At 51.6% G+C, this 27,169-nt stretch overlaps 13 protein-coding genes across 13 annotated transcripts; 7 read left to right on the plus strand and 6 right to left on the minus strand.

Moving 5' to 3' along the window:
- Window positions 1-4,115: 4,115 nt before the first annotated feature.
- On the plus strand, window positions 4,116-5,663 carry PHATRDRAFT_30965 (predicted protein; the record flags this gene model as incomplete). The annotated part of the gene is made up of 4 exons (XM_002184983.1): window positions 4,116-4,713; window positions 4,828-4,860; window positions 4,956-5,262; window positions 5,338-5,663. Coding segments are annotated over exons 1-4 (1,161 nt in total), but the record flags the coding sequence as incomplete, so codon positions are not given.
- Window positions 5,664-6,108: 445 nt separating this feature from the next.
- Window positions 6,109-6,872, minus strand: PHATRDRAFT_41098 (predicted protein; the record flags this gene model as incomplete). Its single annotated transcript, XM_002185056.1, has 2 exons — window positions 6,109-6,443; window positions 6,521-6,872. The coding sequence occupies 2 exons, from the start codon at window positions 6,870-6,872 to the stop codon at window positions 6,109-6,111; spliced, it is 687 nt and encodes a 228-aa protein (XP_002185092.1).
- A 548-nt stretch (window positions 6,873-7,420) lies between these two features.
- Window positions 7,421-10,102, minus strand: PHATRDRAFT_50200 (predicted protein; the record flags this gene model as incomplete). The annotated part of the gene is made up of 1 exon (XM_002185057.1): window positions 7,421-10,102. Exon 1 carries the CDS (start codon window positions 10,031-10,033, stop codon window positions 7,421-7,423), a length of 2,613 nt encoding a protein of 870 aa, XP_002185093.1. The 5' UTR covers window positions 10,034-10,102.
- A 508-nt stretch (window positions 10,103-10,610) lies between these two features.
- Window positions 10,611-12,048, plus strand: PHATRDRAFT_50201 (predicted protein). The gene has a single exon (XM_002184984.1). The coding sequence runs from the start codon at window positions 10,760-10,762 to the stop codon at window positions 11,945-11,947; it is 1,188 nt and encodes a 395-aa protein (XP_002185020.1). The 5' UTR covers window positions 10,611-10,759; the 3' UTR covers window positions 11,948-12,048.
- Window positions 12,009-14,572, minus strand: PHATRDRAFT_30967 (predicted protein). The gene is made up of 2 exons (XM_002185058.1): window positions 13,890-14,572; window positions 12,009-13,586 (listed from the first exon to the last, which is right to left on the minus strand). Exons 1-2 carry the CDS (start codon window positions 14,006-14,008, stop codon window positions 12,086-12,088), a joined length of 1,620 nt encoding a protein of 539 aa, XP_002185094.1. The 5' UTR covers window positions 14,009-14,572; the 3' UTR covers window positions 12,009-12,085.
- Window positions 14,573-15,194: 622 nt separating this feature from the next.
- PHATRDRAFT_16648 (predicted protein) lies at window positions 15,195-15,530 on the plus strand (the record flags this gene model as incomplete). Its single annotated transcript, XM_002184985.1, has 1 exon — window positions 15,195-15,530. A coding segment is annotated over one exon (336 nt), but the record flags the coding sequence as incomplete, so codon positions are not given.
- Window positions 15,531-15,691: 161 nt separating this feature from the next.
- Window positions 15,692-16,486, minus strand: FABZ_2 (3R-hydroxyacyl-[acyl carrier protein] dehydrase). Its single transcript, XM_002185059.1, has one exon. The coding sequence runs from the start codon at window positions 16,356-16,358 to the stop codon at window positions 15,765-15,767; it is 594 nt and encodes a 197-aa protein (XP_002185095.1). The 5' UTR covers window positions 16,359-16,486; the 3' UTR covers window positions 15,692-15,764.
- A 601-nt stretch (window positions 16,487-17,087) lies between these two features.
- On the plus strand, window positions 17,088-19,303 carry DHLTA_3 (dihydrolipoamide acetyl transferase). The gene is made up of 3 exons (XM_002184986.1): window positions 17,088-17,666; window positions 18,088-18,340; window positions 18,512-19,303. Exons 1-3 carry the CDS (start codon window positions 17,207-17,209, stop codon window positions 19,230-19,232), a joined length of 1,434 nt encoding a protein of 477 aa, XP_002185022.1. The 5' UTR covers window positions 17,088-17,206; the 3' UTR covers window positions 19,233-19,303.
- A 156-nt stretch (window positions 19,304-19,459) lies between these two features.
- Window positions 19,460-20,253, plus strand: PHATRDRAFT_41106 (predicted protein; the record flags this gene model as incomplete). The annotated part of the gene is made up of 3 exons (XM_002184987.1): window positions 19,460-19,515; window positions 19,597-20,167; window positions 20,233-20,253. Coding segments are annotated over 3 exons (648 nt in total), but the record flags the coding sequence as incomplete, so codon positions are not given.
- A 239-nt stretch (window positions 20,254-20,492) lies between these two features.
- On the minus strand, window positions 20,493-21,530 carry PHATRDRAFT_50206 (predicted protein; the record flags this gene model as incomplete). The annotated part of the gene is made up of 3 exons (XM_002185060.1): window positions 20,975-21,530; window positions 20,707-20,843; window positions 20,493-20,513 (listed from the first exon to the last, which is right to left on the minus strand). Exons 1-3 carry the CDS (start codon window positions 21,486-21,488, stop codon window positions 20,493-20,495), a joined length of 672 nt encoding a protein of 223 aa, XP_002185096.1. The 5' UTR covers window positions 21,489-21,530.
- A 791-nt stretch (window positions 21,531-22,321) lies between these two features.
- Window positions 22,322-23,970, plus strand: PHATRDRAFT_30977 (predicted protein). Its single transcript, XM_002184988.1, has 2 exons — window positions 22,322-22,583; window positions 22,975-23,970. Exons 1-2 carry the CDS (start codon window positions 22,412-22,414, stop codon window positions 23,862-23,864), a joined length of 1,062 nt encoding a protein of 353 aa, XP_002185024.1. The 5' UTR covers window positions 22,322-22,411; the 3' UTR covers window positions 23,865-23,970.
- A 121-nt stretch (window positions 23,971-24,091) lies between these two features.
- Window positions 24,092-25,120, minus strand: PHATRDRAFT_41109 (homeobox protein; the record flags this gene model as incomplete). The annotated part of the gene is made up of 1 exon (XM_002185061.1): window positions 24,092-25,120. The coding sequence occupies one exon, from the start codon at window positions 25,118-25,120 to the stop codon at window positions 24,092-24,094; it is 1,029 nt and encodes a 342-aa protein (XP_002185097.1).
- Window positions 25,121-25,813: 693 nt separating this feature from the next.
- PHATRDRAFT_50208 (predicted protein) lies at window positions 25,814-27,016 on the plus strand (the record flags this gene model as incomplete). Its single annotated transcript, XM_002184989.1, has 1 exon — window positions 25,814-27,016. Exon 1 carries the CDS (start codon window positions 25,892-25,894, stop codon window positions 27,014-27,016), a length of 1,125 nt encoding a protein of 374 aa, XP_002185025.1. The 5' UTR covers window positions 25,814-25,891.
- Window positions 27,017-27,169: the final 153 nt, after the last annotated feature.

A 27,169-nucleotide genomic window follows, 5' to 3' on the forward strand; every position in this document is an offset into this window, starting at 1 on the left:
TGGGTAGTAGACACCTCACCCAAAGGCAACTGGACATCTTCCTCAGTTCAGGGGAACACGGCCTGCTGCTTCTAGCGCAACAGCGAGGCGTTCTAAGTAGCATAATCATTGACCGGCGCCACCTGCAAGTGAATGTCAATACCCTTTCGGAAGTGACATCGAGCTTACCTACGGGGCAAACATACCTCAATAAGATGGTGAAAGACTTGACGATGAAAATAGCAGCATCATCTGAATGTATGGCCCAAACTGCACTAGTCCTTCGAGCGCGCTCTCACTTGACCTCTCGTGAAGATGTTCGTAGCTGGACACGAGACAGGACTGTTTCTATGCTAGACCTCGGGTCTAGGCTAGTAAAACGACGTATTTTCGGAGGTCCGCTTGTGCTGGACCGACTGCTTGTGCAAATCCATGAGACAAAAACAGAGCTCCGCTCTGCGTTAACACTTTTGGAGGACTGCAGATACGATTGTATGCGTCATGGTTTTCTGCCGGTGGACAGTCTTGACACGTGCAAGAAGGCTCTTGATTTGGCTGTGGAACAGGCCGCTCGCTGCCACGAACAAGTGACACTAAGGGATGTGGAAAATCCTTTGTCTTTCTTGCCCCGGTTCGTGGAGGCTCATTCTCAAGCAGTCGAGGCTGCTCTTTTCGCCGTCCAAGCTGTTGTAGGCAACATCGACGGGCAAGACGTCTCCCCTTCTATTTGGGACTGTCACAGGTCTGCCATTGCTGAATGGTCCTCTGTGAACACGAACAGGCTAAGTGACAGACTTTTTGAAGTGTTGAATCAACTACGATTAGTTCATGATATAAACGGACTTGATCATGAGCAGCAACAGATTTGTGTCGGACTAGCAACAGATCTAAGCTTTCTTTTTGCGGAGGCCATGCGCATATTAGACGACCGGCTTGTCCAGTTTCTTCGGTTCCATCGAGAGGCTGCAAAGCTCCACTATGTTCTTTTGCGAATCTTCCGTACCCTTTGCGCCAAAGGCTATTGTTCCGACAAGACAAAGGATGGTGAGGAAGAAGGCGAAGGCGAAGCATCTGGAATGACCTTTGAAGACGACAAGGATGGAACAGGCATGGGCGAAGGCGAAGGGAAACGCGATGTAACAGATGAAATCGAAAACGAAGAGCAGTTGCTGGGATTAAAGAACGAGGCGCAAAACGAGGAAAAGAATTCGGAGGAAAAGGGCTCTAAGCAATTGGACGAAGAGGAGGCCGAGAAAGGAATGGAAATGGAGGCAGACTTCAATGGGGAAATGTATGACATGCCTGACCCGACTCCTGATGTCCGCGACAATGATGAAGAGGACACTAAAGAGGAGCTCGATCGCGAGATGGGAGAGGAAGGTGGTGCAAACGAAGAAGTCATCGATGAAAAGATGTGGAATGATAGTGACAATGACGAGGATCAAGGAGATGCTCAGGATGAGAAGTTGGAAAAGGATAGTGGTGTGGAAGGCGGGGCCGCGGGAGATGAATTGACCACGAAAGACGATACTAAAGGGAAGGAAGAGAAGGAAGCTCCACAGTCGGGTGATTCACATAAGGATCAAGCAAACGACGATCCACAAGAAGACGAGACGACAGCGGAAATGGTGAACGAGGATTCAGATGACCGGTACGAAGACAACCATGGCGTGAATGTCAGGGATGAAAAACTTTCGGATGAAAAGCCAGACGAGCAGCAAATGGAACTGGATGACAATCTAGAGCTGGATGACGGATCACCCGAGGGGAACGAAGGCGATCAAAGTTCTGAAGAGACTATCGAAGACGTTGAAAACGACGACGCACTTAACAAAGAAAACGACAATCCGGGCAATGACGTTGCCGCTGACGAACAATTAAGTGAAGAAAATGTTGAAGCAGAAGACCTCGATACCAATGCAATTAGGGCAGAAAATGCCATTCCTGATGAAGTAAACGATGAAGAGCCAGAAGACGATTCGAATCCTGATATGCAGCCCCCCAGCCAGATGGCCCGGGAGCCTACGGACTCGAATGAAGGTCTAGGCGTGCGCGCACAAGATGGCACGGACGCAGTCCAAGACGACACTAGGGAGGACGATGACGCTGGTGGTGATGGCAAAGGCGAAGAGGAAGAGGTAAACGGTCAAGATACCCAGGCTTCCGAGATGGAGCCGTCTGGTGCGGGTGGTAGCAGCTCTGGGGCCAACCAAGGCCAAGGTTTGACAAATGAGGGACAAAATTGGGACACGAGTCAGCCTTTCGACGAGATTCCCAATCCACTCAAGAACCCAGGAGATGCCACAAAATACTGGCACCGAAGACTGAACATTGTCCAACCGGAAGGCAGCAATGATGAATTGCTTGAAATAAATGACCAACTTGAACAGCAGAAGACGAATGAAAACGCTCAAGGGGACTTTGAATACGTCGGCGAGAACCAGCAGGGCACCACACAAGCCTTAGGGGAAGTAGAAGACACGGAAGCTATGGATTTAGACGAAATTGAAGCGGAGGTGCAAGGCGAAAGCGTCCTCGAAAAGGAACCCCAAAGGACCGTCACCGACGAGAAATCACAGGAAAAGCGCAGGTCTCAAACGAACAAAGATCGTGGTCCAACTGCAACAAAGGACGAGAACGCCCCAAATGACAATGAGGATACCATGGACGAAGACGGAAATGACTTCGTCGACCGAGACGAAGCTAGCGGCGAAAATGTCAACGAGAACGATAGCGAGCAACATGCGACTGGCAATCAGGTTATGGCGGACTTGTCCCAGCTCCAAGTACAGGATGACTCGGTCGCTCTAGAAATTTATCGTGATACAATTGTTGAAGAAAGCGTCTTGACGGGTGCCTCACTGGCTGACCAGGACGCGGCCCGGGCGCAATGGAGCATGATTGTGGGGAATACGCATAGTTTGTCACGCCGCTTGTGCGAAAAGCTCCGTCTAGTGTTGGAACCCCTTGTGGCCTCCAAACTTCGTGGAGATTATCGGACAGGCAAACGCATTAACATGAAACGTGTGATTGGCTATGTGGCGAGTGGTTACCGTAAGGATAAAATCTGGTTGCGTCGGACGAAACCGGCAAAACGAGATTACCGGATTCTGCTGGCTGTGGACGACTCGGAAAGTATGAAAGCTGGCGCTGGTGATATAGCCTTACACGCCTTGGCTACCTTGGCCAACGGAATGGGGCAGTTGGATGTCGGTGAATTGGGCGTGGCGAGTTTTGGCAATGAAATGCGACTACTTCACGACTTCCACCAACCCTTTACTGCGGAAAGTGGGGCCAATGTGGTTCGGAACTTTACGTTTGCTCAACCGCGAACTCGGACAGCACTGTGCGTAGAAAGTGCGCTACAAGCGCTTGATGCCGCGGGGGGCAACTCATCGATGCAACTGGTCTTTCTGATCAGTGATGGTCGGATTGAACGGGATAGTAGGGAAACGTTGCGACGGTTGATTCGTGAAATGATGGAACGCAATATCTTGTTGGCCATGGTTATTGTGGAGAGCAGCGCAAACGCTCGGAGTAGTAGCATTGTGAATATGAAGGAAGTCTCCTTCGAAAACGGCAAACCCAAAGTCAAGTCTTTCATCGAAGATTATCCTTTTCCATACTATATTGTCTTGAACGATATGCAGACTTTGCCGGAAGTTTTGGGTGACGCCTTGCGACAGTGGTTTGAGATGCTTTTACGTCTGCAGACCAAATCGTGATCAAGAATTTAAAGAAGGGACCGCAAACTGTGTACCTGCCAATAGGTAGCTAAAAATTATAACGTAACCAAACTAGTATAAATGTATGGTACATTGGAAATAGTTGTCTCTTCTACCATTTTGCGCCTAGTCCCACAAATTGGATGGAGCGACGGACTGGCGTCGGCCGGTACTTCACTTCATTTCGCTCATAACCCGATTTCTCGCCACGCAAGATTGTCAGGGTTTCGAGACCTACCGGTGTTCGTCGGGATGGAATATGTTGACCCTGAAATGTGGCCATGAAGACGACTGACTGTTAGCGAGTACTGTGTCGGTAAAATTTTCAATTTTCGCCATCTCCTCGTATCACTTTCTTCTTTCAAACATTCCAGACACAATGGTAGCCCCTCTCCCTTCTCCATACGACAGCAAAACTGGTTCCGGTAGCGTACGGCGTCGCCGGAAAGCGCCCTTTCCCAACTCGATTCTCGATCGGCGTGCCCTGGTGCAAGCCTTGGAAGACCGGAATCTGATGATTTCTCCTTTCCACATCACAGCCTTTTACGCGGCACTCCATCGCCAGCACTATCCCGATCTTCCTACCTTTGTAGCGAACTACTACAAATTTGAAAATGGGGAGACCTCCTCGGGCCCGACTGTGGTGCGGCCGTTGAAGAATCGCGTCTCCACTAAAAAGAATCGGAACAAGTCGCAGCTGCCCCGCAAATTCCTGGACTTTCTGCAAGAAGACGCCCAAAGCAGTGGATTTGTTACGGTGACTTCCCGCATTGAGTTTGCCCAAACCTCCGCCGATCGGTCCACCACGAAGCTGGCTGTACAACTGCACGACGGACAGTTGGTCGAATCGGTCTTGATGCGTTACGTTTCGACGGCTACAAGCAACAACTCCCGGGCCTCGCTCTGCGTGAGTAGTCAGTGCGGCTGTGCCATGGGTTGCACCTTTTGTGCCACCGGTACCATGGGACTGTCGGGAAATTTGACGGCGGGCGAGATTTTGGAACAAATCGTGCATGCCGACGCGCTGCTCGCCGACGAATGGCAACAAATGCAACAGAAAGACGGGTTGGAAAACAAAGAAAATAGTGACGACGGGACGGACATTTCTCAAATTTCCCAACAGCCTTTGCCTAAGCTAGATCTTGTGCGAAATGTGGTACGTGTTGGCCATTCGTGGCTGCGAGAATTTGATACTTGTGGAATATCTGGATTGGGTCCTAATCAGCATGTATTTGAATTACATTACATTAGGTTTTCATGGGCATGGGAGAACCACTGGACAACTACAGCAATGTAGTAGAAGCCTGTCGAGCCCTGATTGATCGCCAGCGTTGGAATCTGGCGCACGGCAGGGTTACGGTCAGTACGGTCGGATTGGTGTCACAGATTCGGAAACTCACGGCGGAACTGCCCGAAGTAAGTCTAGCCTTGTCCTTGCATGCTCCGAACCAGCAAGATCGCCAGGCTATTGTCCCCACGGCCAAGCACTATCCGTTAGAAGATTTGATTGACGCATTAGATCAACATATGATGGCATATCTCCAAAAGAGGACAAACCGTGGCAATGGAACGAGCGGCTCATCCCGTCACTATACTGCAGCCGAACGAATTAAGGAAAGTACGCGACGGAGAGCCATGATTGAATACGTCATGTTGGAAGGTCCCACCTCGACATTGGAATGTGCCCATCAGTTGGGGAAGCTGTGCGAGAATCGTCATTTGGTCGTCAATCTCATTCCCTACAATCAGACCAATGTACGGGACGTATTGCGCTGCCCAAGCCGCGAACACATGGAAGAATTCCGGGAAATTGTGGCATCGTACGGGTCTTTCTGCACTATTCGCAAGACTATGGGAGCCGATATCGACAGCGCTTGTGGACAGCTTATCACGCTCCGCGAAAACAAGCAATCGCAAAATGAACACAACGCGAAGGGTGACGTTAAAGATATTGAAGATGGTGGCAGCGGATGCGGAGGAGGAACAAAACAACAGGCATTAGCTACATCCTCAGGAGGGTCCGTGAGGCGTAAAGTTGAAGTAGCTGAGGTATTGGGAAAAGGACAGCTATCTGACCACTCCGCATGTAGCCATACAGAACAAGGAGTCAATTTGGAAGCTTGGATTAGACCCTTGGCTCTCGCTACAACTTTGGCTGGAAGCTGTTTTATGATATCTATTGCGCTCGCTATACGCCAACGCAGGCGACAATAAGAAACGAGTCAGACTGGATGTATTGATAGCACTTCTGTATGGTAGCGCTAGTATGTTGGTTTGTTTTATGAGTTTTTGGTAGTTGTCCAAAGGGTCGAAATGTGACCGCTTTCTCGCTAGGACGCTTCAGCGGACGTCGAATTCAGGCTAGTTTGGGAGAGAACCTCGTCGTGTTGCGTGCTTCCCTCACTCAGACGGAAACCGGAATCGCCTCCACGACTCCAATCTTACGCCGCTTATTGGAAATCTGGACCGGCGAAATACACGGCATGCGCATACAATCAGCTTGGATTGTTATTTGCGGAACTTCCATAAAATGGTGGTACTGCGGCATTCCTCGGTAGAAAGCGGGTTGGTAAGAAGAATGGGCGTAGATGGGTCGAGGGTGCTGAATTTGTACAGAGGCTGATGCAGCAGTGGTGGCTCGTTCTTCACGTTCCTTTTGAATTTTGTGCAAATGACGACGACGAAGCAGCTTGCGTCGAATGAAAAATGTATTCGACTGATCGCTTTGGTTCCCATGTTCTACGAGGTTAAGGAAGACATGAGCAACTGCTGTTGATTGATTTCTAAAAGAAACATATGAGAAATGTTTAACATACCTGCTGCCCCAACAGAATGGCTCGGGCGACCCAGTAGTTGATCAAGAAGTAAGGACCCCAAAAGTGGACCCTTGGAATTGTCGACAGCAGCCTTGGGCACTTCGAGCGCCACCCCTCCCATGCTCTGCTGATGCTTAAATTCCCCTGAAGAAGTCAACTCTTGGTCACGGCTCCGTACACAACGATTTTTGGTTTTGTCGATGCCGACCTCCGATCCAACCGAAGGACGGTGACAGCAGGCTTCAAAAAGATCCAGCAAACTGCGCGGTCGCAACGGCACAACCACGGCGAAACGATCGGTTCGAGGATCGTGGTAAACCTTCCGAAGGTTGTTGTTGGTGTAGTGATTCATGATATCGAAACGGTGATTTGGAGGGTTGCACGAAAAAGCTGTGTTCGGATAGCCTGAGGGGTGAAGAAGGATTCAAACAGTGTGGAACGGGACGAGGCACAACAGCATTTTCAATTTGTGAGGTGATGAATAAGGGGCATAGCCGTTGCTATGTATGTAACGGGTTCAAACAACGGGGATACGAATATTTGAAACAAATTGTTGATCGCGCATATCGTTCTCGGTTCGCGCCATCCATATAACCTTCAGTATCGTAGGAAAGGAAATGATCATTTGTACAGGGATACTTAGAAAAAAACCATCAGAATCTTTTCAGTCCTGATTCTACGGGATAGAGCAGAAAAACGTCTACTGACTTTCTCAGTTTTCGCAACCCCCAAAGAGATTGTTGGCGATCATCAAAATATCATACCAAGTCCTTGTTGGAATGGGGAAAGGAGATTCCTCTCTGTTCTAATTGGATCCATCTGACACGCTCAGCCTGGCCTTTGGGAGCCCTATAGGGATTTACAGTTACAGTTAGTAAACTTATTACGGAGGTTAGGGTGTTAGGTGCTATCTTTCACTTCAGGCGTGAACCACACGAGCGAGAACCGCTCACCATGGTATGAATTCGTCCAATGCCGTAGTTTCCAGCCATCAAACTCCAAAGGCTCGTAGCGAATATCGTGCATGTTACCCTCTACCACTAACTCTCCACCACTATAATCTCCCAGTCCCACGATCATGCTTAAGCTTTGTCCAGCTCCGCGACCGCTGTCCACATGCGGTGTAAACCGAGCGTTGCAATTGATCGCACAATGTGAGGAAGGAGGACGCGGCTCTCCTCGTTTCCGATGAATCCCGATACCGGCATCGCCGTTAGCCTGTTTTAAATTGTGCTCTGACAAAGATGCTTCCAACGCAAACACTGCTTGGACTAGATCCGGAAACAGTCGATTTGCGCGTGGCAGCGGGTTGGCACCAACAGCGTCTCGGTACAGTCCATCCCGAAAGGTGGGATTGACAACGGTAAACGATCCACCAGCACGAGCGTCCTTAGAATCGTGTCGTAGATCGTCTCGCCGAATCACGTTGGACCGGGCAATTGAAGTTTCGGGCCAACATCCCTCGCTGATGATCTTGCGAAGTTCACCCAGCGCTGCTTGAAAGCTGTTAGGAGCAGCCGGTAGTGACAACAGATTTGAATCGGTTTTGGACCAGTCATCCATCCCAAGGTTCATTTCGTTCGCAGCGTATTTGAGCCTCGTCAGCCATTCAGACTCTTCTTGCCGCAATTTCTCGGAATTTCGTTGGCGCAAGAGCTCGGACTGGACCCAAACCGTGGCATCGTCCGCAGTACCGCCATTCAGCTGGACGACCTCTTCACCGACAAAAACTTGCTCTCCCGTCCGTTGCTCATCAAAATGAAAGCGGGCACCCTGTAAGTAGAGACGACCACCGGGGGCTATCGGAGTTTTAGTAAAGACGTCAGGTCGGGTGGCCACCTCGAATACGTCCGACGGAGTGTAACCGTGCGTGGCAGCCAATGCCGTTGCGACAATCCGCCGGATCTGCTGGGCAACAAAATTGTCTCCACGAAATTCCAGGACGGCAATGGCTTCTTCTCGACTATTTTTCGAGGCTGTAGTAGGAAGATTATCAAGGGACACTCTGGTATTGCTTGACCAAAATTCAACAATCCTCGCGCGATCAAGTACACGCCAGACGGGCTCCTGGTTTGGACTGGCGTCGCCGCGTAGCTCTGGATCGGCAAAATTGTGCCACGCTCGTTTGGCCTTGTGCGCCAATGTTCCGTAACGGCTTGAAGCCAATTTAAGCTCGAAAGGTAACGCACTGAATCCGTTCGAATCGTTCGTACCCACCTCAGTACTCTCACCATCATTAGCGGGACTCGTACTCTGCAAAGGCTTGCGACGTACACGGCGGTTCGGTACCGCCACACTCTCAGCCGCGCGCAATGCGTCCCGCAATTTGCGCAAGGCATCGGACGGAGGTGGAGTTACGAATCGATTCGTGTGCAAACCGCCTTTTTCTTTTCCATCACTGTTCGCATCACGGGATTGTTGTTGTTTGCTGTCGCGTAACCACCATCGTTCGAGTTCGTCGCCGTCCGGCAACCACCGCAAGGGTAACAGATAGTGGTAAACTTGCTGCGTACAACTGCGCTCGGCGTGTAATCTCCGCGAGGAAGACAAGTACTTGGCGGATACGACGCGTATTCGCAACGAGTCGTCCTCGTTGGCCGTTGCGTGTGTGAGATAGTCTTGCGTCAAATTGAGCAGTCTCGGCAAGCGTGCGCGACAAGATTCGTCCGACCCCGGCAACGTCGGTGGTCCCCAATAGCTCAAGGTAATCACGTCTCCGGCAGCCGCCGTATCGACCGGCTGCGACAAGATCCAGTGTCGTTGGTTGGCGACCGTCACCTGGGTACTACTCGGACCAAGGGTTACGATTGGCGCAGACACAGTCACGGTCGCGTTGGTAGTACCACGATGTTCGTTGATGGGATCTGTGCGGCCCGCCGCGTCCGCATTCAAGGCGTATTCCACAGCCTTCCGCAGTAGAATTCCCGCCCGTTCCGCTTCGGGACGACGTGTGGACGTTGGGTTTCCGAAACTTGCTGACGCACTAGCCACACCCGTGAAACTAGGCACGGGGTCCTTCCCACGGACGTAGGCAATTTGCCAGGCCATGTCGTACCGCACGTTGGCGTGTGTGATCGGGTGGAGTGACTCCGGCCCGCCGCCGTTGGCTTCGCGTGCACGTGTTCGACAAACCAAATCGGTCCGTAGATGGCGAAACAGGGCGTTCCGTGAACCAAAGGGCAGCTCACAAAATTGGCAGACGGGGAGGACCGACTCTGGTACTCGGATTGTCTGGCTTGTGGCGTTCGTGGCAGTACTACTGCTTTTACCACTACTACCACCACCCACCTCTGAAGAAACGGTTTCGGGATTGTGGGATACGGCGTTTCGTAGCGACGTGAGCGGATGATCATCGGACGGCCAGTGCTGTCGATCGCCTCTCCGCAGGCATGACCCCCGAACGAGGGCAAGCTTCGAGGTTGGCGGAAACGAAAAAGCTCGTATCGCTGGTAACACGACAAGGCCAAACCTGATCCACGCTGTCGTGAAGAGAATCCATCTCCTCGACATCATTGTGGTTGAACGGGAGAGGGTAAAGGAAGAATGCGATCTCCATCAGACTTCCTGCCGTTCTTCATTGCCCATTCCGGATTCTCCGAACAAAGCATCTCAGAGTCCATCACCAATTCAAAAAAGTCGGAAGTGGACATCAAGCTCCCTTCCATTTCAGCCCCAAACCCTAACCCCTGAGTTCCCAGCAACTCGAGGCCAGGGCCGTTCCGTTGGTGTTCGGTACACGCATCGCTCACGTCCACAACCTTACCATACAAAACGGTTTTCTCACTCCAGTTGTCTTTCCCCTACCCCTCCCTACCCATCATCATAACGTGATATCCGACTAACAGTCGTCACCAGTACATCTACTAGCTAGATTAGGAGGAGACATCATTCCGAGAGGGTCTCGTCTCCGTGTGTATCACGGCAAGGCATTCTTATTCCCCGTGTTCACTGTCAGTTCTTAGAATAGTCCATGTTTTGGTACAATCACAGTCCGTACAGCAGACTGAGCCGATTCATAGATATATAAATCTATTTATAGATTTGATTGCACGGCTTTGTGGTGCTTGGCGCTGCGCACTGAAACTGACCGGGGTCGTTTCCACTTTGGAGAACCGACTTTGCTACCGGACATCGGCGTTCTACCGGAGTGATCGACTTGACTCGACAGATCGACATCTCCATCGATAATTTCATTGATAAAAGGTCTCATTGACAGTAGCTATAAACGCCTGTCGCTGAATGTCTCGCCACGGTACGATTCTTCTGTGGTGGTGGTGGATCCTGTCACCCCGCGAGGTCACTGCCACTCAGGCCCTCACGTCGTCCGGATCCTCCTTGGGGCTAGGAATAATCGATTACGGGATCTACAATGCTACTATCAGAGGGACAAATGGTGCTGCTGCAGCTTTTCGGAAACCCTGGTATGAATTGCGCAGTGGTGCCGCTGTACTGTCCAAATCCCAGGAGGGAACCGGGACGACCAGTGCTGGTTCGTTTGGTACAACATCTAGGACGACGACAACTTCGACGGCTTCTGCACTCAGAAGTCTATTGTCCAACGCCAATCCTTTGGAACCCCCTACACAATTATCACACTCCCGTGATCCTAGAGGCATCTGGCACTTGCTCCCACGATCAAAACCAAACCCACAAGCTCTGTTTATATCCGGCATGGCCTTCCTTGTAGGGTTCATGGACGTCATTTACGTTCGTCGGTATGGTTGTTACGTCAACATGATGACGGGAAACACAATTCGAGCGGCGACTCAGGCGGCTGAAGGCAATCTAGGATCCGCCCTTTTTCACGTCGCCCTCGTACTCTGCTACTGCATCGGTGTGGGCTGGCACCGTCGCGTCGCCAACGCCGTCAGTAGCACCAACCTTGGCGATACCAGCACTACCAATCACCCCACACTCCGGAGACAACGGTATACTCGCACGCCTCATTTGTACCGCTCCGCCAATGCGCGTCTGGTGTGGGCTGTGGCACCCGTGGTGTGGGGCCTCTTTGCCGCTACCGACGTTGTCGCGTACGTACTGCAACAGGGCGTCCGGCGGCACCACTACCCCGAGTCCGCCGCCAACTCGCGATGGCACGGGGTCTTTTTAGCCACCGCCTTTGGACTGCTCAATAGTACGGCGTCTCATACGACTGGTGGGACCATCTTGTACGCCATGACGGGGCACTGGACGAAACTGTCACAAAGTATCGTGGATTTATGGGAGGCCGAAACCTTGCGTCGTCGGCACGTGCGGGCCATATTTTCACACGTACGCGTCCTGGCGGCCTTTGTGAGCGGCATTGTCCTCTCCGTGTGCCTTTACGAACCTTTTCTGGCCCAACTCGAAACCGGGTGGTGGCCGGTGCAGACAACCGTCGGGTCCGTGTACGCCGGACTGCTGCTCTGGTACGGTCGACGATTGTAACCACGGAACCGTCACGTAAATCGGTATCCACTTTTGCAGATCCTAGACTAGCAGGATAGACGAGTATAATAAAGTTGTTTAATTCTTGTATTTGGTGGGGGATTCAAGGTCTCTTCGCGTACCGCATCCATTGCCATTTTACTGAATGACAATTTCCTTGGTCGAGGTTTCGGCAAACAGACTAATGTCCACCGCCGGTCGAAGCTTACAGCATTCTTCGACAGCTTGGTGCACCGAGTGCTTTTCAAAGTCGGCAATCAATTGCTCGTTCACCGGCGCACCATTGTCAACCGCCGTGTACGCCAACTGGTCCAGAATGTAGTCGAAACGGGGAGCCCATTTGCGGCTACCCGTCTTGGCCGTGAAGGAGCAGTTATCTACCATAAAGGCCACTCCTCGGTAGTGCATGTATGGACATAAGGAATCGACGGCCTCAATGACGGACTCGTTCACGACTTCCGAATACGGGTGACCTTCTTCCAAGAGCACATCAATTTGGGCCATCATTGTGGCCACGTAGACACCGGCCGTGAAGGGGTTGAGGGGGATCTTGTCTTCGTCACGCTCGGCGCGAACCTTTTCACCCACTTTCCAGGTATCGGTGCCGTCAATCTTTCCGACGGGGTACTTGTCGATACGGGCGCCGTGCATAATGACGGTGCGGATTTCGTTTCCCGAACTGACCTCGTCATAGATTTCTTGCAGAATCTCCTTGGCGGGCTTGTACGAGGCAGAATAGGCTTTTTGGAAGGTCTCCTTGTCGTCACCATCAAGGGACTCGTATACGGCTTTAATTCCCTTGGTGGAGATGATCTTGACGATATTACCGGTGATGGATTCGGACGATTCCAAAAATGCTTGTTCGGGGCTCATGCCTTGACGTTGGTAGCGGCGGTACAAGGACTCGACGATCCCGTGGACGGCACCGAGCAAGATGCCGCGTTCGCCGTAAATATCGGAGCAGTATTCGGATCGGAGGCTGGTTTCGAACATGAAGGGGGATCCGAGCGCAATGCCCCAACCCAGAGCCAATTCGGTGGCCTTGCCACTGACGTCCTGGTGGACGGCAAAACTGGAGTTGATGCCCGCGCCGTTCACGTCCTTGCCCTGTTCATAAAGACGACGGACCGAGGGTCCCATTCCCTTGGGGCAGACGGCAATCACGTCCATATTCTCGGGGAACTTTTCTCCGATCGAGTCCAAGTGTCCGAGCAGAAAGCCGTGACTGAGGCCGAGCGTGGCACCGGGCTTCATGGCGGCAAAAATTTCCTTGTACAGCTTGGCTTGTGCGGCGTCGGAGATGAGGAGAACGACCAAGTCGGATTCCTTGATGACGCTGAACATTTCTCCGAGGGTACCGTCCTCCTCACTGAAGCCGCAATCCTTGGCTTCTTCGAAACTGGAAGATCCTTCGCGTAGACCAATGGAGACGGTAATGTCGGCGCCGACTTCCTTCAAAGAGTCTTTCAGATTCTGGGCCTGCGCCGGCGCCTGGGATCCCCATCCGATAACTCCGATTTTCTCAATTCCTTCAAAGGCCTTGGGTAACAAAGGAAAGAGATCCCGACCTCCCTTGACAATGATCTCTTTGGTGTCGGCAAAGGTGACTTCTTGAGTTTCAAAAATCTTGGATTCGAAACTGTACGGATTATAAAAGGGCGAGCGTGTGAGCCAACAAGCATAAAACAAGAACCATCGGGACATCCTTCCACAAGAGAGATACGCAGAAAGGGTGGAATGAAATCACCACCCAATAAGAGAAGGGACTCAGAAATGCAACATAGTGATTCCGGATGCAAGCTTATTCCTCATGGAAAATGAGTAGAGGGAGCTATACAGTTCTTCAACGTCCCGTGATACGTGTGAACACGCATCGTATACGTCGTGTTCTCGTCGGTTCGCAAACAATGCAATTCTTTTTTCTAACAGTCGGGAAACTTACGCCATGTGGAGTCCGGACGTCGACGACTGGGCAACGACCGAGCGCGGCGCAAAGGCCGGTTGTTGAAAGGCCGTAGCCGAAGCCACAAAAAAGGCAGCCGTCAAGGTAGAGAACTTCATTGTTGGTCGTAGCTTGCGAGGGTGTGCGTTCGGTAGACAACGAAGGAATGAACGAGTCAAAAGTATCGATGCAAAGACGACACGAGTGTGGAAGTACGAAGCTTCCCCCCTCTCCCCTCTCGTTTGGGTGAGATATCACCGACCGAAGCGGATACCGCCTAGATTTTGCTTACCACCGTCCCTCTCCCGTCGGTTTTTCGTTGGTTGATGTTCCTCCTCCGGTGAGAACGTCAGGTCCGATCCGGGGCGAGAGCCACGAATTTCTGGCGGGAGGCAGCTTTCCCCGCTATGTATAGCCCAGAACCATTTCGAATCACTATTGTACGAGACTCACCTTCAGACATCGATTCACGGAGCAACGTGGCCTCCGGACTCCATAGCACCGTCACTTGGTCTGTCCGAATGGACGATACAAAAATGGAAAATGAGCCATCCACCGTCTGTCCGTTTTCCTCTTCGCGGCGGTGAATTCGACTTCCACGTTGCGAAACCCCCAAGCACAATAACCCTGATTGCGTGCGACCCAATTTGTCTCGAGAGACAGGCAACAAAACCTACCCATACTTACTGTTGTGTCACACATCCTTCCCGTCACAGTCAATTGGTAACGATACCATACTGGCACGTTGCAAAATTATCCCCAAAACAGAGATTGCCTCGATCTATTATTCATTGTTTCGTGGTCCTTTTATTACTCTACGCGTGACACTATTCTGGCAAAGGATCGGTTGCCTTTCTTTCCGATTATGCGGCACCGAAGATCGACGTTGCTCCGACCAAGCTCTCCGCGCGTCTTGGTGTTCTGGATCGCCACCTTCACGACGCCCAATGCCGTCCAAGCCCGACTGCTTTTACCACGGGGACCCTGGAGCTTACCGCCGATCCAATCTACCGGTAGCGGTAGTGATCACTTTGTGCAGGAATGCGAATCACTCTGGGCCTTTGTCGAAAAGTTCCGCGGCGGAGCCACGTTTAGTGATGACTACCCGGCGTCCCGACCATCGTCGTCGTACGGTCGATCCGGAGACTTTGGCAACGATCGGTACGCGTCGGCGCCCGTCAGAATCGGTACGCCGACGACGACGCTGCCTACTACGACGACCGGGGAACCGACGACTGGGAATCCGCCCGGCGTCCGCGTCCGCCGAGCGGCCCTTCAATCACCCGTCTGATCCAACACGGCGATCGCAAAGTCGGCTTGACCTTGTTGGCGTCCGGTATCATGGTCACCATGCTCGGGATCAGTCTCTTTTTCAACAAGACACTCATGCGGTTGGGTAATTTGTTGTTCATTGCCGGGGTGCCGGTCACGCTGGGGCCCTCCCGCACCATGGGATACTTCCTGCAACCCCAAAAGACGCGGGCGACGGTCTGTCTGGTACTCGGAATATTGCTCGTCTTTTTCGGACATCCCGTATTCGGCATGGTACTGGAAGCCTTTGGTCTACTGAATTTGTTCGGCAACATGTTCCCCCTGCTCATGGCCGTGGTCAAACAAATGCCGATTGTCGGTAATTTGATGAAACAGAGTCGGTCGGGAACAACGTCACGTCGCCCGGCGGCTCCGCCCTCGCGCGATCCGTACGACTACGACCATCCACCCCGCGACAACGAGGACGATTTTCGGAGAGACTACGACGACAACGACAGCCGTCGGTTTTACTAGTGTTAAACATGGTGGTTGGGGTGTATGGTAGTGGCAGTTTAGGGTTATGCTATAGCGCGGTGTGTTCTTTTTGGTTCTTTTTTCCCAAACTTACTTGGCCAGGGCAAAGGTCATTTCGTCTACTTCCACGACGAGTTGTCCGTCGACGTAGGCTCGGCCGGTGGCCTTGGCAATTCCGAACTTGGCCTTCCATTTTTTGATTTCGACTTCCATGACGAGTACGTCTCCGGGCACTACGGGTCTCTTCCACTTGACGCCATCGACTCCGGCAAAGAAAAAGACGGCACCGGGTGTGGCACCGTCCATTTGGAGACAGACAATGCCGGCGAGCTGTGCGAGAGCCTCCACCTGCAGTACACCGGGCATAATGGGACGCCCGGGGAAGTGTCCGTTGAAGAACTCTTCGTTCTTGGTGACACACTTGATACCGACGGCACGTTTGCCGGCATCGTACTCGACGACCTTATCGACGAGGGCAAAGGGGTAACGGTGCGGCAAGAGGGCGTCGATCTGCTCCGAGGTGTACACCGTGTCGAGAGTTTCCGAACGGGCGGAAATGTCCCGGGCGCCGTGCGGTGTGTCGGCGCGTGCCGTCGATGTGCGAGCGACCGTAGGTCGGTCCACGACAAAAGCCGTCGTGAAGACGAGCGATAGTAGTAGCGTAGTAACACGAACAATCTTCATACTTTCGTGGGGGCGTGTGTCTGTGTGTATGAGTAACGAGTCGGTCGGGATACGTGTACTGTAAAAACGATGATACCAGAGGTTGGTATCGCACAGTTATTGTGGATATGGATTGGTATCGATATTTGGTCTTGTTACAAGGTTTGTTCACAAAAAGGCTCGTTGAACAGTGAAACGAGTCTTTCTTGTTTGGTGCGACTATCCAAAAGAGATGCTTTACTGTTGTTGGAGAAGAGCTGGATGGGTTTATCGGAAGAGACGAACGGACTCGCACACACATATACAAAGGTTCTACTGTACTCTCGATGACTGCGAGTAGAAGTTTGATGGCACGACCAGCCGAGTGAGATTGCGCACCACGTCGTCTATATCTACCAGTATAGATTCTCGTACGTGTCTCGTCCCACCAATCACGCAATCCCTCCCTACCTCAACCGTAGTACTAACAGTAAAACCCGACGTCACCTAGAACACGGATCAGTCAGTCAGGGTTGGGTGTATCCGTTGTGGATGGGGGGTACGTCAGTGGTCCGTCCGACCGTACCTTCCTCAGCGACATTCTCACGCACTCGTCGGCGTCGCCCACAGGCCAATTCTCACGTTCGTCGTCGTCAGTCGAGACATATCGGCGTCGGCGTCCAAGATACCCACGGGAGTGTGTGTGTGTGTTTAGCTAGGTAGGTGACAGTGAACACTAGGTGTATGTGATCACTGCGAGTGTGGGCTGCGGTTTGATTCGATCCGAGAAGCAGAATCCCTCTCGATAACTCGACCCACCTTTCGATCGTCGTTCGTCGTTGCAGTGGTAGTTGTTGTTCGTTCGTATATACTTTCACAGTCAGTAAGGAATGAAGTTTCATACATCAGCCGCACTGTGGATCGCGTTCGCGACGGCGTCCTCCGTAGACGCCTTTCGCGTCACATCCCGACCCTCGGTCACGCTCCGTCCTTGGCGTACCGCACTATGCGCTGAAGGCACCAAAATCACCATGCCCGCCTTGTCTTCCACCATGAAAGAAGGCCGCGTCGTGTCTTGGCTCAAGAACGAAGGCGACGAAATCGAAGCCGGCGAAGCCATCATGGTCGTCGAGTCCGACAAGGCCGATATGGACGTCGAAGCCTTTGAAGACGGAGTCCTCGCCAAAATACTCGTACCGGAAGGAGCCATGGCTCCGGTCGGAGAAGCCGTCGCTCTCATGGCTGAAAACGCGGCCGATGTGGCCTCCGTCATCGCCAGCTTGGGCGCCGGATCCTCCGCCTCCGAGCCGGTCCTCGATGCACCCGCACCAACATCCGGTACGTACGTTTGTTTGTTTGTTCACCATTGCATCGCAACGAACTTGCGTTCCGTCTACTCTACGAACGATTTTATTTGAATCCGATTTACCCTTTATTCACCAACTGTCCGGTTCCATTACAGCATCGGCTGCCGCTCCCGATTTTGAATTCAGTCAAATCGATATGCCCGCCCTCTCGTCCACCATGAAAGAGGGCAAGGTCGTGTCTTGGCTCAAGGCCGAAGGCGATCCTATTGCCGCCGGCGAAGCCATCATGGTCGTCGAGTCCGACAAGGCCGATATGGACGTCGAAGCCTTCGAAGACGGCTTCCTGGCCGCCATCATCACCGGAGAAGGGGAGAGTGGCGCCGTCGGTGCACCCGTCGCCTTAATCGCCGTCGAAGAAGCCGACATTCCCGCCCTACAGACCTACGCCGCGACCCTTTCCGGAGCGCCCGTCGCGTCTACTCCCGCTACGACGGCACCAGCTTCTCCCGCCACGGCCCCGGCCGCACCCCAGGCGGCGGCTCCCCGTCCCGCCGGAGAACGCGTCACGGCGTCGCCCCTGGCTCGCAAGAAGGCCCAGGAACTCGGCGTTGATCTCAACACCATCACGGGAACCGGACCCAGTGGTCGCGTTACCGCCTCGGACATTGAAGCCGCCGCCTCGGGTACCGCGCCTCCCCGGCCCTCCGCTGTCGCCCAGTCCTCCTGGACCCCCGCGGCGGGCGTCGTGGCCGCCACGCCCACGGCACGCGCTTTGGCCAAAAAGGCGAAACTCGACCTGGCCACCGTTACTGGTACCGGTGAATTTGGTCGTGTGACCGCCCACGACGTCAAACTCGCCACCGGCGAAGCCAAACCGATTCGCAAGAGTGCCGCGGCCAACGGCGCGCCCGCCGTTGAATTGCCCGAAGGCGTCGTCCCCATGACGGGCATGCAACGGGCAGTCAGCAACAACATGGTGGCGACCTTGCCGACCCCCGAATTCCGTGTCACTCGGGAAATCCAAATGGACGCCTTTGACGCGCTCTACCAAAAACTTAAACCCAACGGCATCACGGTCTCCGCCATGTTGGCCAAAGCCGTCGCCTTGGCGATTGAAAAACATCCCATTATCAATTCCAGCTTTTCCGAAGAAGGTGGTGGTAGTATTGTTTACAAGAAAGACATCAATATTGCCATGGCTGTCGCCATTGACGGTGGTCTAATTACACCGGTTTTGCAGTATGCCAACGAACGCAGCGTCGTCGAGCTCGGAGAGAATTGGAAAGAATTGGTCGGCAAGGCCAAGAGTGGAACCTTGGCACCGGCCGAATACAATTCTGGAACGTTTGCCATCTCCAACATGGGCATGTTTGGGGTCACGCACTTTGGCGCCATTCTACCCAAGGGCATTGGTGGTATCCTCGCCATTGGAGCCACCCAAGAAATGATCGTTCCCGATCAGTCGGCCATTCTGGGAATGAAGAAGGTCAAGAAAATGTCGGTGACCCTCACTTGTGATCACCGCCAAATTTACGGAGCCGACGCTGCGCTCTTTCTCAAAACACTGGCGGATATTATGGAAAATCAACTCGGCAAAATTACGGCGTGAGAACGGAGACCGCACTCGGCTCCCAACCAAAATTGCTAGTATCTAATAGAAACAAAAACCCATCTTTGTCCAAATATTTACTGTGCTCATCGGAGAATGCAACAAGTCGCCCGCAGCTTAGTCTCTCGCGGAACACGAGACGCTCAAAATAGATTCGGTTCCAATTCGTGCCGTGTGAAGTACTGCACCATATCCTTGTGGGAATGCTACTCACGATACTGCGCTAGCAACTTCTGCTCGAGACGGAAAGCCTAGGAACTCCTTTGATTGCCATTGTGCTCATGTAATGTGGAATTCTTAAATTAATGCTTGACACTTGTACAACCGTTTGCCTGCAAAGAATGACCTACAATTGATTCTGTAGAGGCTGGTCAACGCGGCTTTTGATCTATCATTGTATTCTTCGTCTCATTGGAGGTCTGACAGGCGGTTTGACGGGGGCTCTCACGGGGGCTCTGACTGGAGGTTTGATAGGGGCTCTGATTGGAGGTTTGACAGGGGCTCTGACTGGAGGTTTGACAGGGGCTCTGACTGGAGGTTTGACAGGGGCTCTGACTGGAGGTTTGACAGGGGCTCTGACTGGAGGCTTGATAGGGGCTCTGACAGGAGGTTTGACAGGGGCTCTGACAGGAGGTTTGACCGGGGCTCTGACGGGAGGTTTGACCGGGGCTCTGACGGGAGGTTTGACAGGGGCTCTGACGGGAGGTTTGACAGGAGGTTTGATAGGGGCTCTGACGGGAGGTTTGACAGGGGCTCTGACGGGAGGCTTGACCGGGGCTTTCGTTGGAGGTCTGACCGGGGCTTTCGATGGAGGTCTGACAGGGGCTTTCGTTGGAGGTCTGACAGGGGCTTTCGATGGAGGGCTGACGGGGACACTTGTTGGGACTAGCGCCGGTCCTTTGGTTAGTGAAATTGATTCTTTGGCGGGTCCTAAAGTAGGCTGTTGTGTCGGTGCAATTACAGGAGGAATGCTTTCTCCAAGAAGTGCGGTACTCACTAGACTGTTCGAAGAACTCGATAAATCTGATAAACGATCTGTAGCAGCATCAGCAACTATTTTCGATACCGGCCTGCCTGCCTCCAAGTACAAGGCAGCAACTCCGGCAACGTGAGGGCTGGCCATGGAAGTTCCTGCTTTTGTGCTTGTACCGCCAGTGCTTGACAAAGACACAATCGAAGACCCCGGTGCGAAAATATCAACACAGCTACCCCAATTCGAAAAAGATGAGCGAGCGTTCGTGATAGTCATTGCTCCGACCGTCAGCGCTTTCGATGCCGAGGCTGGCGAGTAATTACAAGCATCTTGGTTGTTATTACCAGCCGCTACCGCCACAGCTATTCCTTGGTCAACGGCCGAGTTGATGGCGGTGTTTAGGGCAGTGCTTATTCCACCACCGAGACTCAGGTTCATAACAATCTTCCTTGTACTATTTTCCTGCTTGATCTTTGTTACATGATCTACAGCAGCAATGACGTTGGCATATGATCCAGTTCCATTGACGTTAAGGACTTTGACGTCATGAAGCGATACTTGCTTGGCTACACCGTACGTCTTGGATCCGACGGTACCAGCAACGTGTGTCCCGTGTCCGTGCAGATCAAATCCACACGCTGCAAAGAAAGAGTGGCAGCCAGAGAAAGAGAAGAGATGTACATGCAATGAAACGGTATTAGCTGCTGCGCGGCTTCACAAAACTATGGTCCTTGCAAAAGGCAAAGAGCGTTGGGCATTAGTGACTTACCTTCGCCGGTGAAAGAGATGCAGGAAGCCACGCGACCTTCTAGATCCGCGTGACTGGCTAGAATTCCAGTGTCAATAATGTATGCGTCGACGCCGAGACCAGTGTAGGCATACTCATACATGTCATCGTCAACGCCGTCGATGTGATCGAGTCCCCATACTGGTTTGCTCTGGATGGCGTCAATTGTCACGACACCGTCCTCGGAGATATCGCGGACTTCGTTGAGATTCAGCAAAACAGACAGAACTGTATCGGGTAAATTGGCGACAGCAAAGCCCTTGAACGCGTAGTCGTAAGTGTTAATGACCTTTGACTTCAGCGCGCGTTTTAGTACCTTGGTGGCAAATCCTTTCGAATCCGGAATACGCTTATCCAGCTGAACGATGTACTGACCAGGAATAGCTTGCCCCCCTACGATACGGCTTAGCTTTCGATGCTCTGACAGTTGCTGAGCGAAGGCAACTCCAACGAAGTTTGCTGCAACAAGCAGCGCAAAGGACTGTGAAAGAGTCATCTTCGCTGTGGGCCTGGCTCATCGATTGTTGCTTGTGAACTTTGCTGGACTGTGATAAACAGAGCCTGCGGCATCACTTACTGTTAATTGTCCGGATCGTGGCATTTACATGTTGAAAAAGCTCGAAAAATGAGAGGTCGTTCCTGTTGCCAAGCGTGCTCGCCGTGTTTTTTTTTCTACGAATGTGTATGCGTTTACTTAACTGATAACAGAGTTCCCTTTTATCAAGATTCTCATGATCTGCTAAGTGATATCGAGAGCAATGCGAAAGTCTCTTCCCCCCAGAAAGCTCACAATGTCTTTCCTCTTGAAATATTGATAGGGCCTCCTTGTGCCTTTCCATACTTTATTTGAAAGTTCTTGATGGAATTATCCGTTGGGGATAAAAAGACCTATTGACTCAATCGATTTGAAAATGTTCCGCCGCTATGCTAGAAACAACGTAGCGGAAGTTGCCAGCCTTTCGAAGTCGACCAGCTATCATGGGATTGCATTACATTAGCTTATACAGCACGACATGATTCGCATTCTCGGCGAATTATTAACGGTAGCATTGACTGCGAGGTATGTCCAGGTTGCGAGTCGTAGCTCGTCTTCTCGTGGAACGTCCATCCGTCCGTCCATCAGTCAGTCTGCACTCAATTCAAAAGTGAGGGTACGCGAGTAGGGTACTGGAACTATCCAACTCGGGCGACCGAGTCCATCCTTCACGGTATGAGGTGGGAGGTGGGAGCAACGATGGTCCGAACGCCGGCGTTTTTTCGGTCAGATATTATACTACCTAACTGTGACTGTAAGCGTCTCGCGACCCGCAAAAACGAGCGGAATTACCAAAACGCTTCGATTGACCACAATCGCCAGCCCAGCCCATCCTCATCGTCACTCTGTTCGTCAATTTTCCGGTTCGACGGAAGCGAAAAAGCATGTCGAAACCGTTTGACTACTCAAAATGGGACAACATTGAGTTGTCCGACGACGAAGAAGATTGCCATCCCAACATTGACAAGGAAAGCTGGTTTCGTATGAAGCATCGATCACGAGTGGAACGTGAAGAAAACGAAGCCAAAGACCGGGCTCGGATTGAACAGAAAGTGGGTGTCATTATTAGCGCCCACGGGCGTTTGCGTTGGTCGTCGCATCAACATGGCCCGTTTCTTGTATTGATTCTCACCCATAGATACTCGCCTCGTCTCCGTCACGCAGATGCTCGAAAACATGCAGCGGGTCCAGATTCTGAAGCACGACCTGCAAAAAATAGCGAAACTTCAGGCAAACGACAGCGATTCCGACGACGATGGTGATGACCTCGACGATACCGAAGGCATCAAGGCGGAATTGGCGGAACTCGAATCGGAAAACATATCTTTCCAAGCCCGCCTGGACGAATACGAAAAGAATAAAAAATGGAACGTAGACAACATGTTCGAAGTCAAGGAAGAGCGGACGGTGATTAATCCCAAGGCGGCCCAACCGACCTATTCCGAAGCAGGCTACGCGGAACCGAAAGAAGATTTGAAAAAGGTCTCGGAGACCATGCGTCAAACCCAAATTGGCGCAACGGATGGTGAGAAAAAGCCCGCCGCCGTCAAATCGACCGCCGACAGCGACGCCGAAGCCACCACGGCCACTAAGCCCACTCCAGCTAATACTGACTCGGCTCCGAACAACACTAGCAATGATACGAGTACTTCTCTTGCTACAAAATCATCTCCAGCTGGTCCGGCACGTGATTTGGGAGCTATGGATACGTACCACGAATTCACCGAAAAGTACGCCGATCTCGTGGAGCAATTCATGGCTCTCCCAGATCTCGCTGGCAGTGAGGAGTTCTTGTTGAGACATGGCGATGTACTATTGCAAGAAAACGCCTCCAACTATCTTCTCTTGGCCAGTCTCGAAGACGAGATGAACGGATACCACGACAAGATGAAACGAACTGCTCGACAGTCGCAGATTATAACGAGTATTGCCGAGCTAGCCAAGACGGTCAAGACTCACCCGGGGAATGTCATTCGTCCTTTTTTCCAACGTTTGAAGGAGCGCCTGCACTTGGAAGAGTTTTTGGCACAAACAAAGGCCTTTCAGGAGAAAATCGTGTCACGTGCAGTAGTGAAGAGGCAAGAAATTGACCGGGAACGGGCCCAGGAAGCCCGGAATGAAAAGGGAACATCTCTCGAAGATATCCCACTCGAACAGCGTTTGGGACCGGGCGGGCTCGACCCGTTAGAAGTGATTGAAACCTTACCACCCGGAATGGTGGCTGCGTTCGAGTCGCGGGACGTCGAGCAATTGAAACAAGTCTTGATGGAAATGGATGCAGACGAAGCGGAAGCCCATATGAAAAGGTGCATCGACGCTGGCTTATGGGTGGCTTAGGCCAGGTGGCTAGTTTGCGATTTCTTCTTTACGTATCAGCGGCAACGGGTTGGGCTAAATAATATGCTTTAGAGTAATCTCATAAGTAGAGAGTCTTACATACGCACAGTATTCCTTTTCCATCGTATGATCTTCGACGGGTATGGCAGAATGATTTACTTTTGAGTATTCTTTCACGTGGAGAGACTTAGCGCAGTATTCATTCCGCCAACCCACTGATTTGGCGCTTACATACCACTTTTGTGCCGCTTGTGCATTGGGCCCTCCATGTCGTTGGCTTCCGAGCACGATGACGATATCTCCATTGCCAAATTTCCCAACTCTCGGACTTCTTCGCCGTCAAAAATGCGCAAGGAATCTTCCAACAAAAGTTTTGCCGGACGATGCATGTTTGTCGCTTTAGTTATGGCTCGTCGCCATTTCCGCGTGCGAGCATTGATTAGCCAGTTGTTGACGACCGTGGGGGTCGTGTGGCATGCTTGAGCCATGGTAGCCAAGCCTTGGTCATCCGGGTATGGGTTTGTCCAGTTCTCCCGTAACCATGCGGTCATGTACTTGGACAAGTCCTGTTTTGTAGCGATAGGGGACGACTCGGACAGTATTTTATCCGGAATCTGGTGCAGTGGGGGCTGGTGATTACCGAGGAGCTCCCGAAGCTTGGCAATGGTTTCTTCGTAAAGAACTCGAAGAATCATCCGGCGTTGTCCATGCTCTACCGGAGTGGAGTGTTGGAAAACGCAGCGCCCAAACAAAAATTCGAAACGAGTTCTGATACCATGATACTTTTCACAGTTAATACTTGAACTAGCTTCCACTTGGCAAGCAACCTTTGCCATGCGTTGACGATCAGACCAGCCCCACGGATCTTGATGTTCCACAAAGGACAAATCCCAGTTTTTCGGAGTTGCAGCATTGCAGCTTGTCTCATCGATAACAGCCTCCTCATTAGAGACTGGCTGAGTATACCACGGTGGCAGCGGTACTGGATCTGCCAATGGTAACTCGGAACCTCCAATGGGTTGCCGGTGCTGCTGATTCCCGAGGTGAAAGTTGTTTTGGAACTCGCCTTGCTCGGCGGCTTGAGCAAGCGACTCGAACCACTCCAAGATCGAACCCACCTGCCAGCGAACCGGAGCCTCCGGATATGGAAAAGGACGATTGTATTGAGGCTGTGATCCATACACTTTGGTGGGAAGCAAAGTTGGTGGCAAGCCTCCAGAACCTTCCTCGTGCGGTCGGGAGAACGATTCTTCCATAGTATTAACACGTGATTTCTCGAATGGATCGAATGAAAAATTGCTAAAGGTGAACTTCTCATGTTATGTGTTGTCATTCCGACTGAAAAAGAAGAGGCTTTCATGGCATCGCATCCTTTTTGTTGAAACACGGTCACCGTTTCGAATTCACATGCAGGTTGTCGTTTCGTACCGCACCCAGCTCCAGAGAAACTACTCTGTTTTCTTGCGCTATGTAAGTTCCGCGCGATCACCGGCAATCACCTCATATGTTTCGAAACGATACAGGCGCATATTCGTGGGACAGAAACTTGTCTACGAAACAATACGGACGCAACGAAAACAATGGAGAATCGGGTCGCAGCCTTCGACGTTGAAACGTGACCCGCGTTTCACAGGCAGGTTCGATAACGAAAAACATGCGACCTGACCAATTAAGGAACTTCGGCAGGCGCAGTGGATCGAAATTATGGGCGCCAGTCTAGAAAGCTGATATATATCTCTGTCCTAGAAGACATTTTCTACCATAAAATATATATCAAAAAAGTAAACCGTCATTTTTAGATATAAACTGAAATGAAACGTTCGATCTATTTTCTCTGTCAGTTCCTTCAAAAGTCAAAACACTTGCAGAAACTCGGGTTGGTAAAAAAGCCTCGCCTCGCCGTTTTCTCTCCAATAATCTCCAGGTGAAGGCTCCCCGGAGACCATCTTTCAACGACCAAAGAATCACGTCCAGCTTGTGTCACCATCGATGCATCGACCTTACATGAACAAAGAGTATTGTTTTGAATGAGTAACGCTACCAGGAGTCATCGAATCGCGAATTCGTTTGCCGGAGGATGCTGGCAAACAGGCCGTGTATGCTGTTGCCGGTACGGCCTCTATCCTCTCTTGGTAGCGTCCTTTTTGACAACAGGTGCTTTGTTATCTCTGTACAATGCAGCCGGCTGTGATTTTGTTGATATTCAGGTCGGTTTCACACCATCCAATAGCGCATGGAACCAAAGTCAAGCAAGTCTTGGAATATGGTACTACCAAACAGACGCTCCGAGCAATTACAGCACTTATCGCGAAAAACTGCAGGAAGGATGTCAACGGTATACGCAAGCTTTTGAAGAGTCCTTTGTCGACGGCGATCGCACGTGGATAGTTGCCAGAGTCATGGCCACGATTTCGGCTTGTTGCAGCATCGTGGCTACCCTGACGAGTTGGCTTTTCTGCTTTTCCACATTACCACTGTCATTCTGGTCGTGCGTGCTCTTGCCAACATCAATGGTAGCTTTCATTGCGGAAGTCTCCAAGTTTATTCTCTTCGATATTTCATTGTGTCGCAGCTCCCTCTGGTTTCCAAGTGGTGTCGATTCGTTACCTCAAGCAGCCGAGTCGTGTTCTTTAGGTAAAACTGCGAATTCTGCGGTTGCGTCTGGGTCTATACTTTTGGTTGGCTTTGCAATGGTATGTCTTAAAATTCCGCGCAAGCGAGTCTTGGATCCCCAATACGCTGGGCAACATGTCACGGATGCGGGACTTGACTGGGACCGCAATGGATCGCCGCAAAAGTCTATCAATACCGATGCGGACAAGAAGTATAAGGACTTTTCCAATGAGCTACTGGACACGAGTCAAAACCTGTCGGAAACATCATTCGATGCGGAAGAGTCCATTCCAAGCTCAGGTGGATGTAGCAATCAAGATTCCTCGATACACAAATGTGGCCAAAGTCAAAACGATTGCCCCAGTGATGAAAAATCTGCGACAGACGACTTTGTCATTTTCGGTACGCAACGCGTCTCGGAAAGTCGAGTAGCGAAATTGTCGAAGATGACAGCAACAGCTAATATGCAATCCGAAGACTTGATAAATAAATTTGTGCAGGAGTTCGATGAAGCTTTCCAGGAATCAGACGAGTCTTAACCGTTTATGCAGCAACTGTGACGTCGATACTTGTCGACGATTTATCTGCTAGCTGCTTCTGCCAATCCAAAATAATTGTTCATTCGCCAGTAGGACAACACTTCACCTCTGCAACAAATGCATTAATGTAAGATACAACATAAACCGTCATTT

The sequence above is a fragment of the Phaeodactylum tricornutum genome, chromosome 27, assembly GCF_000150955.2.
Source record: "Phaeodactylum tricornutum CCAP 1055/1 chromosome 27, whole genome shotgun sequence".
NCBI classification, from domain to species: Eukaryota; Bacillariophyta; class Bacillariophyceae; order Surirellales; family Neidiaceae; genus Phaeodactylum; species Phaeodactylum tricornutum.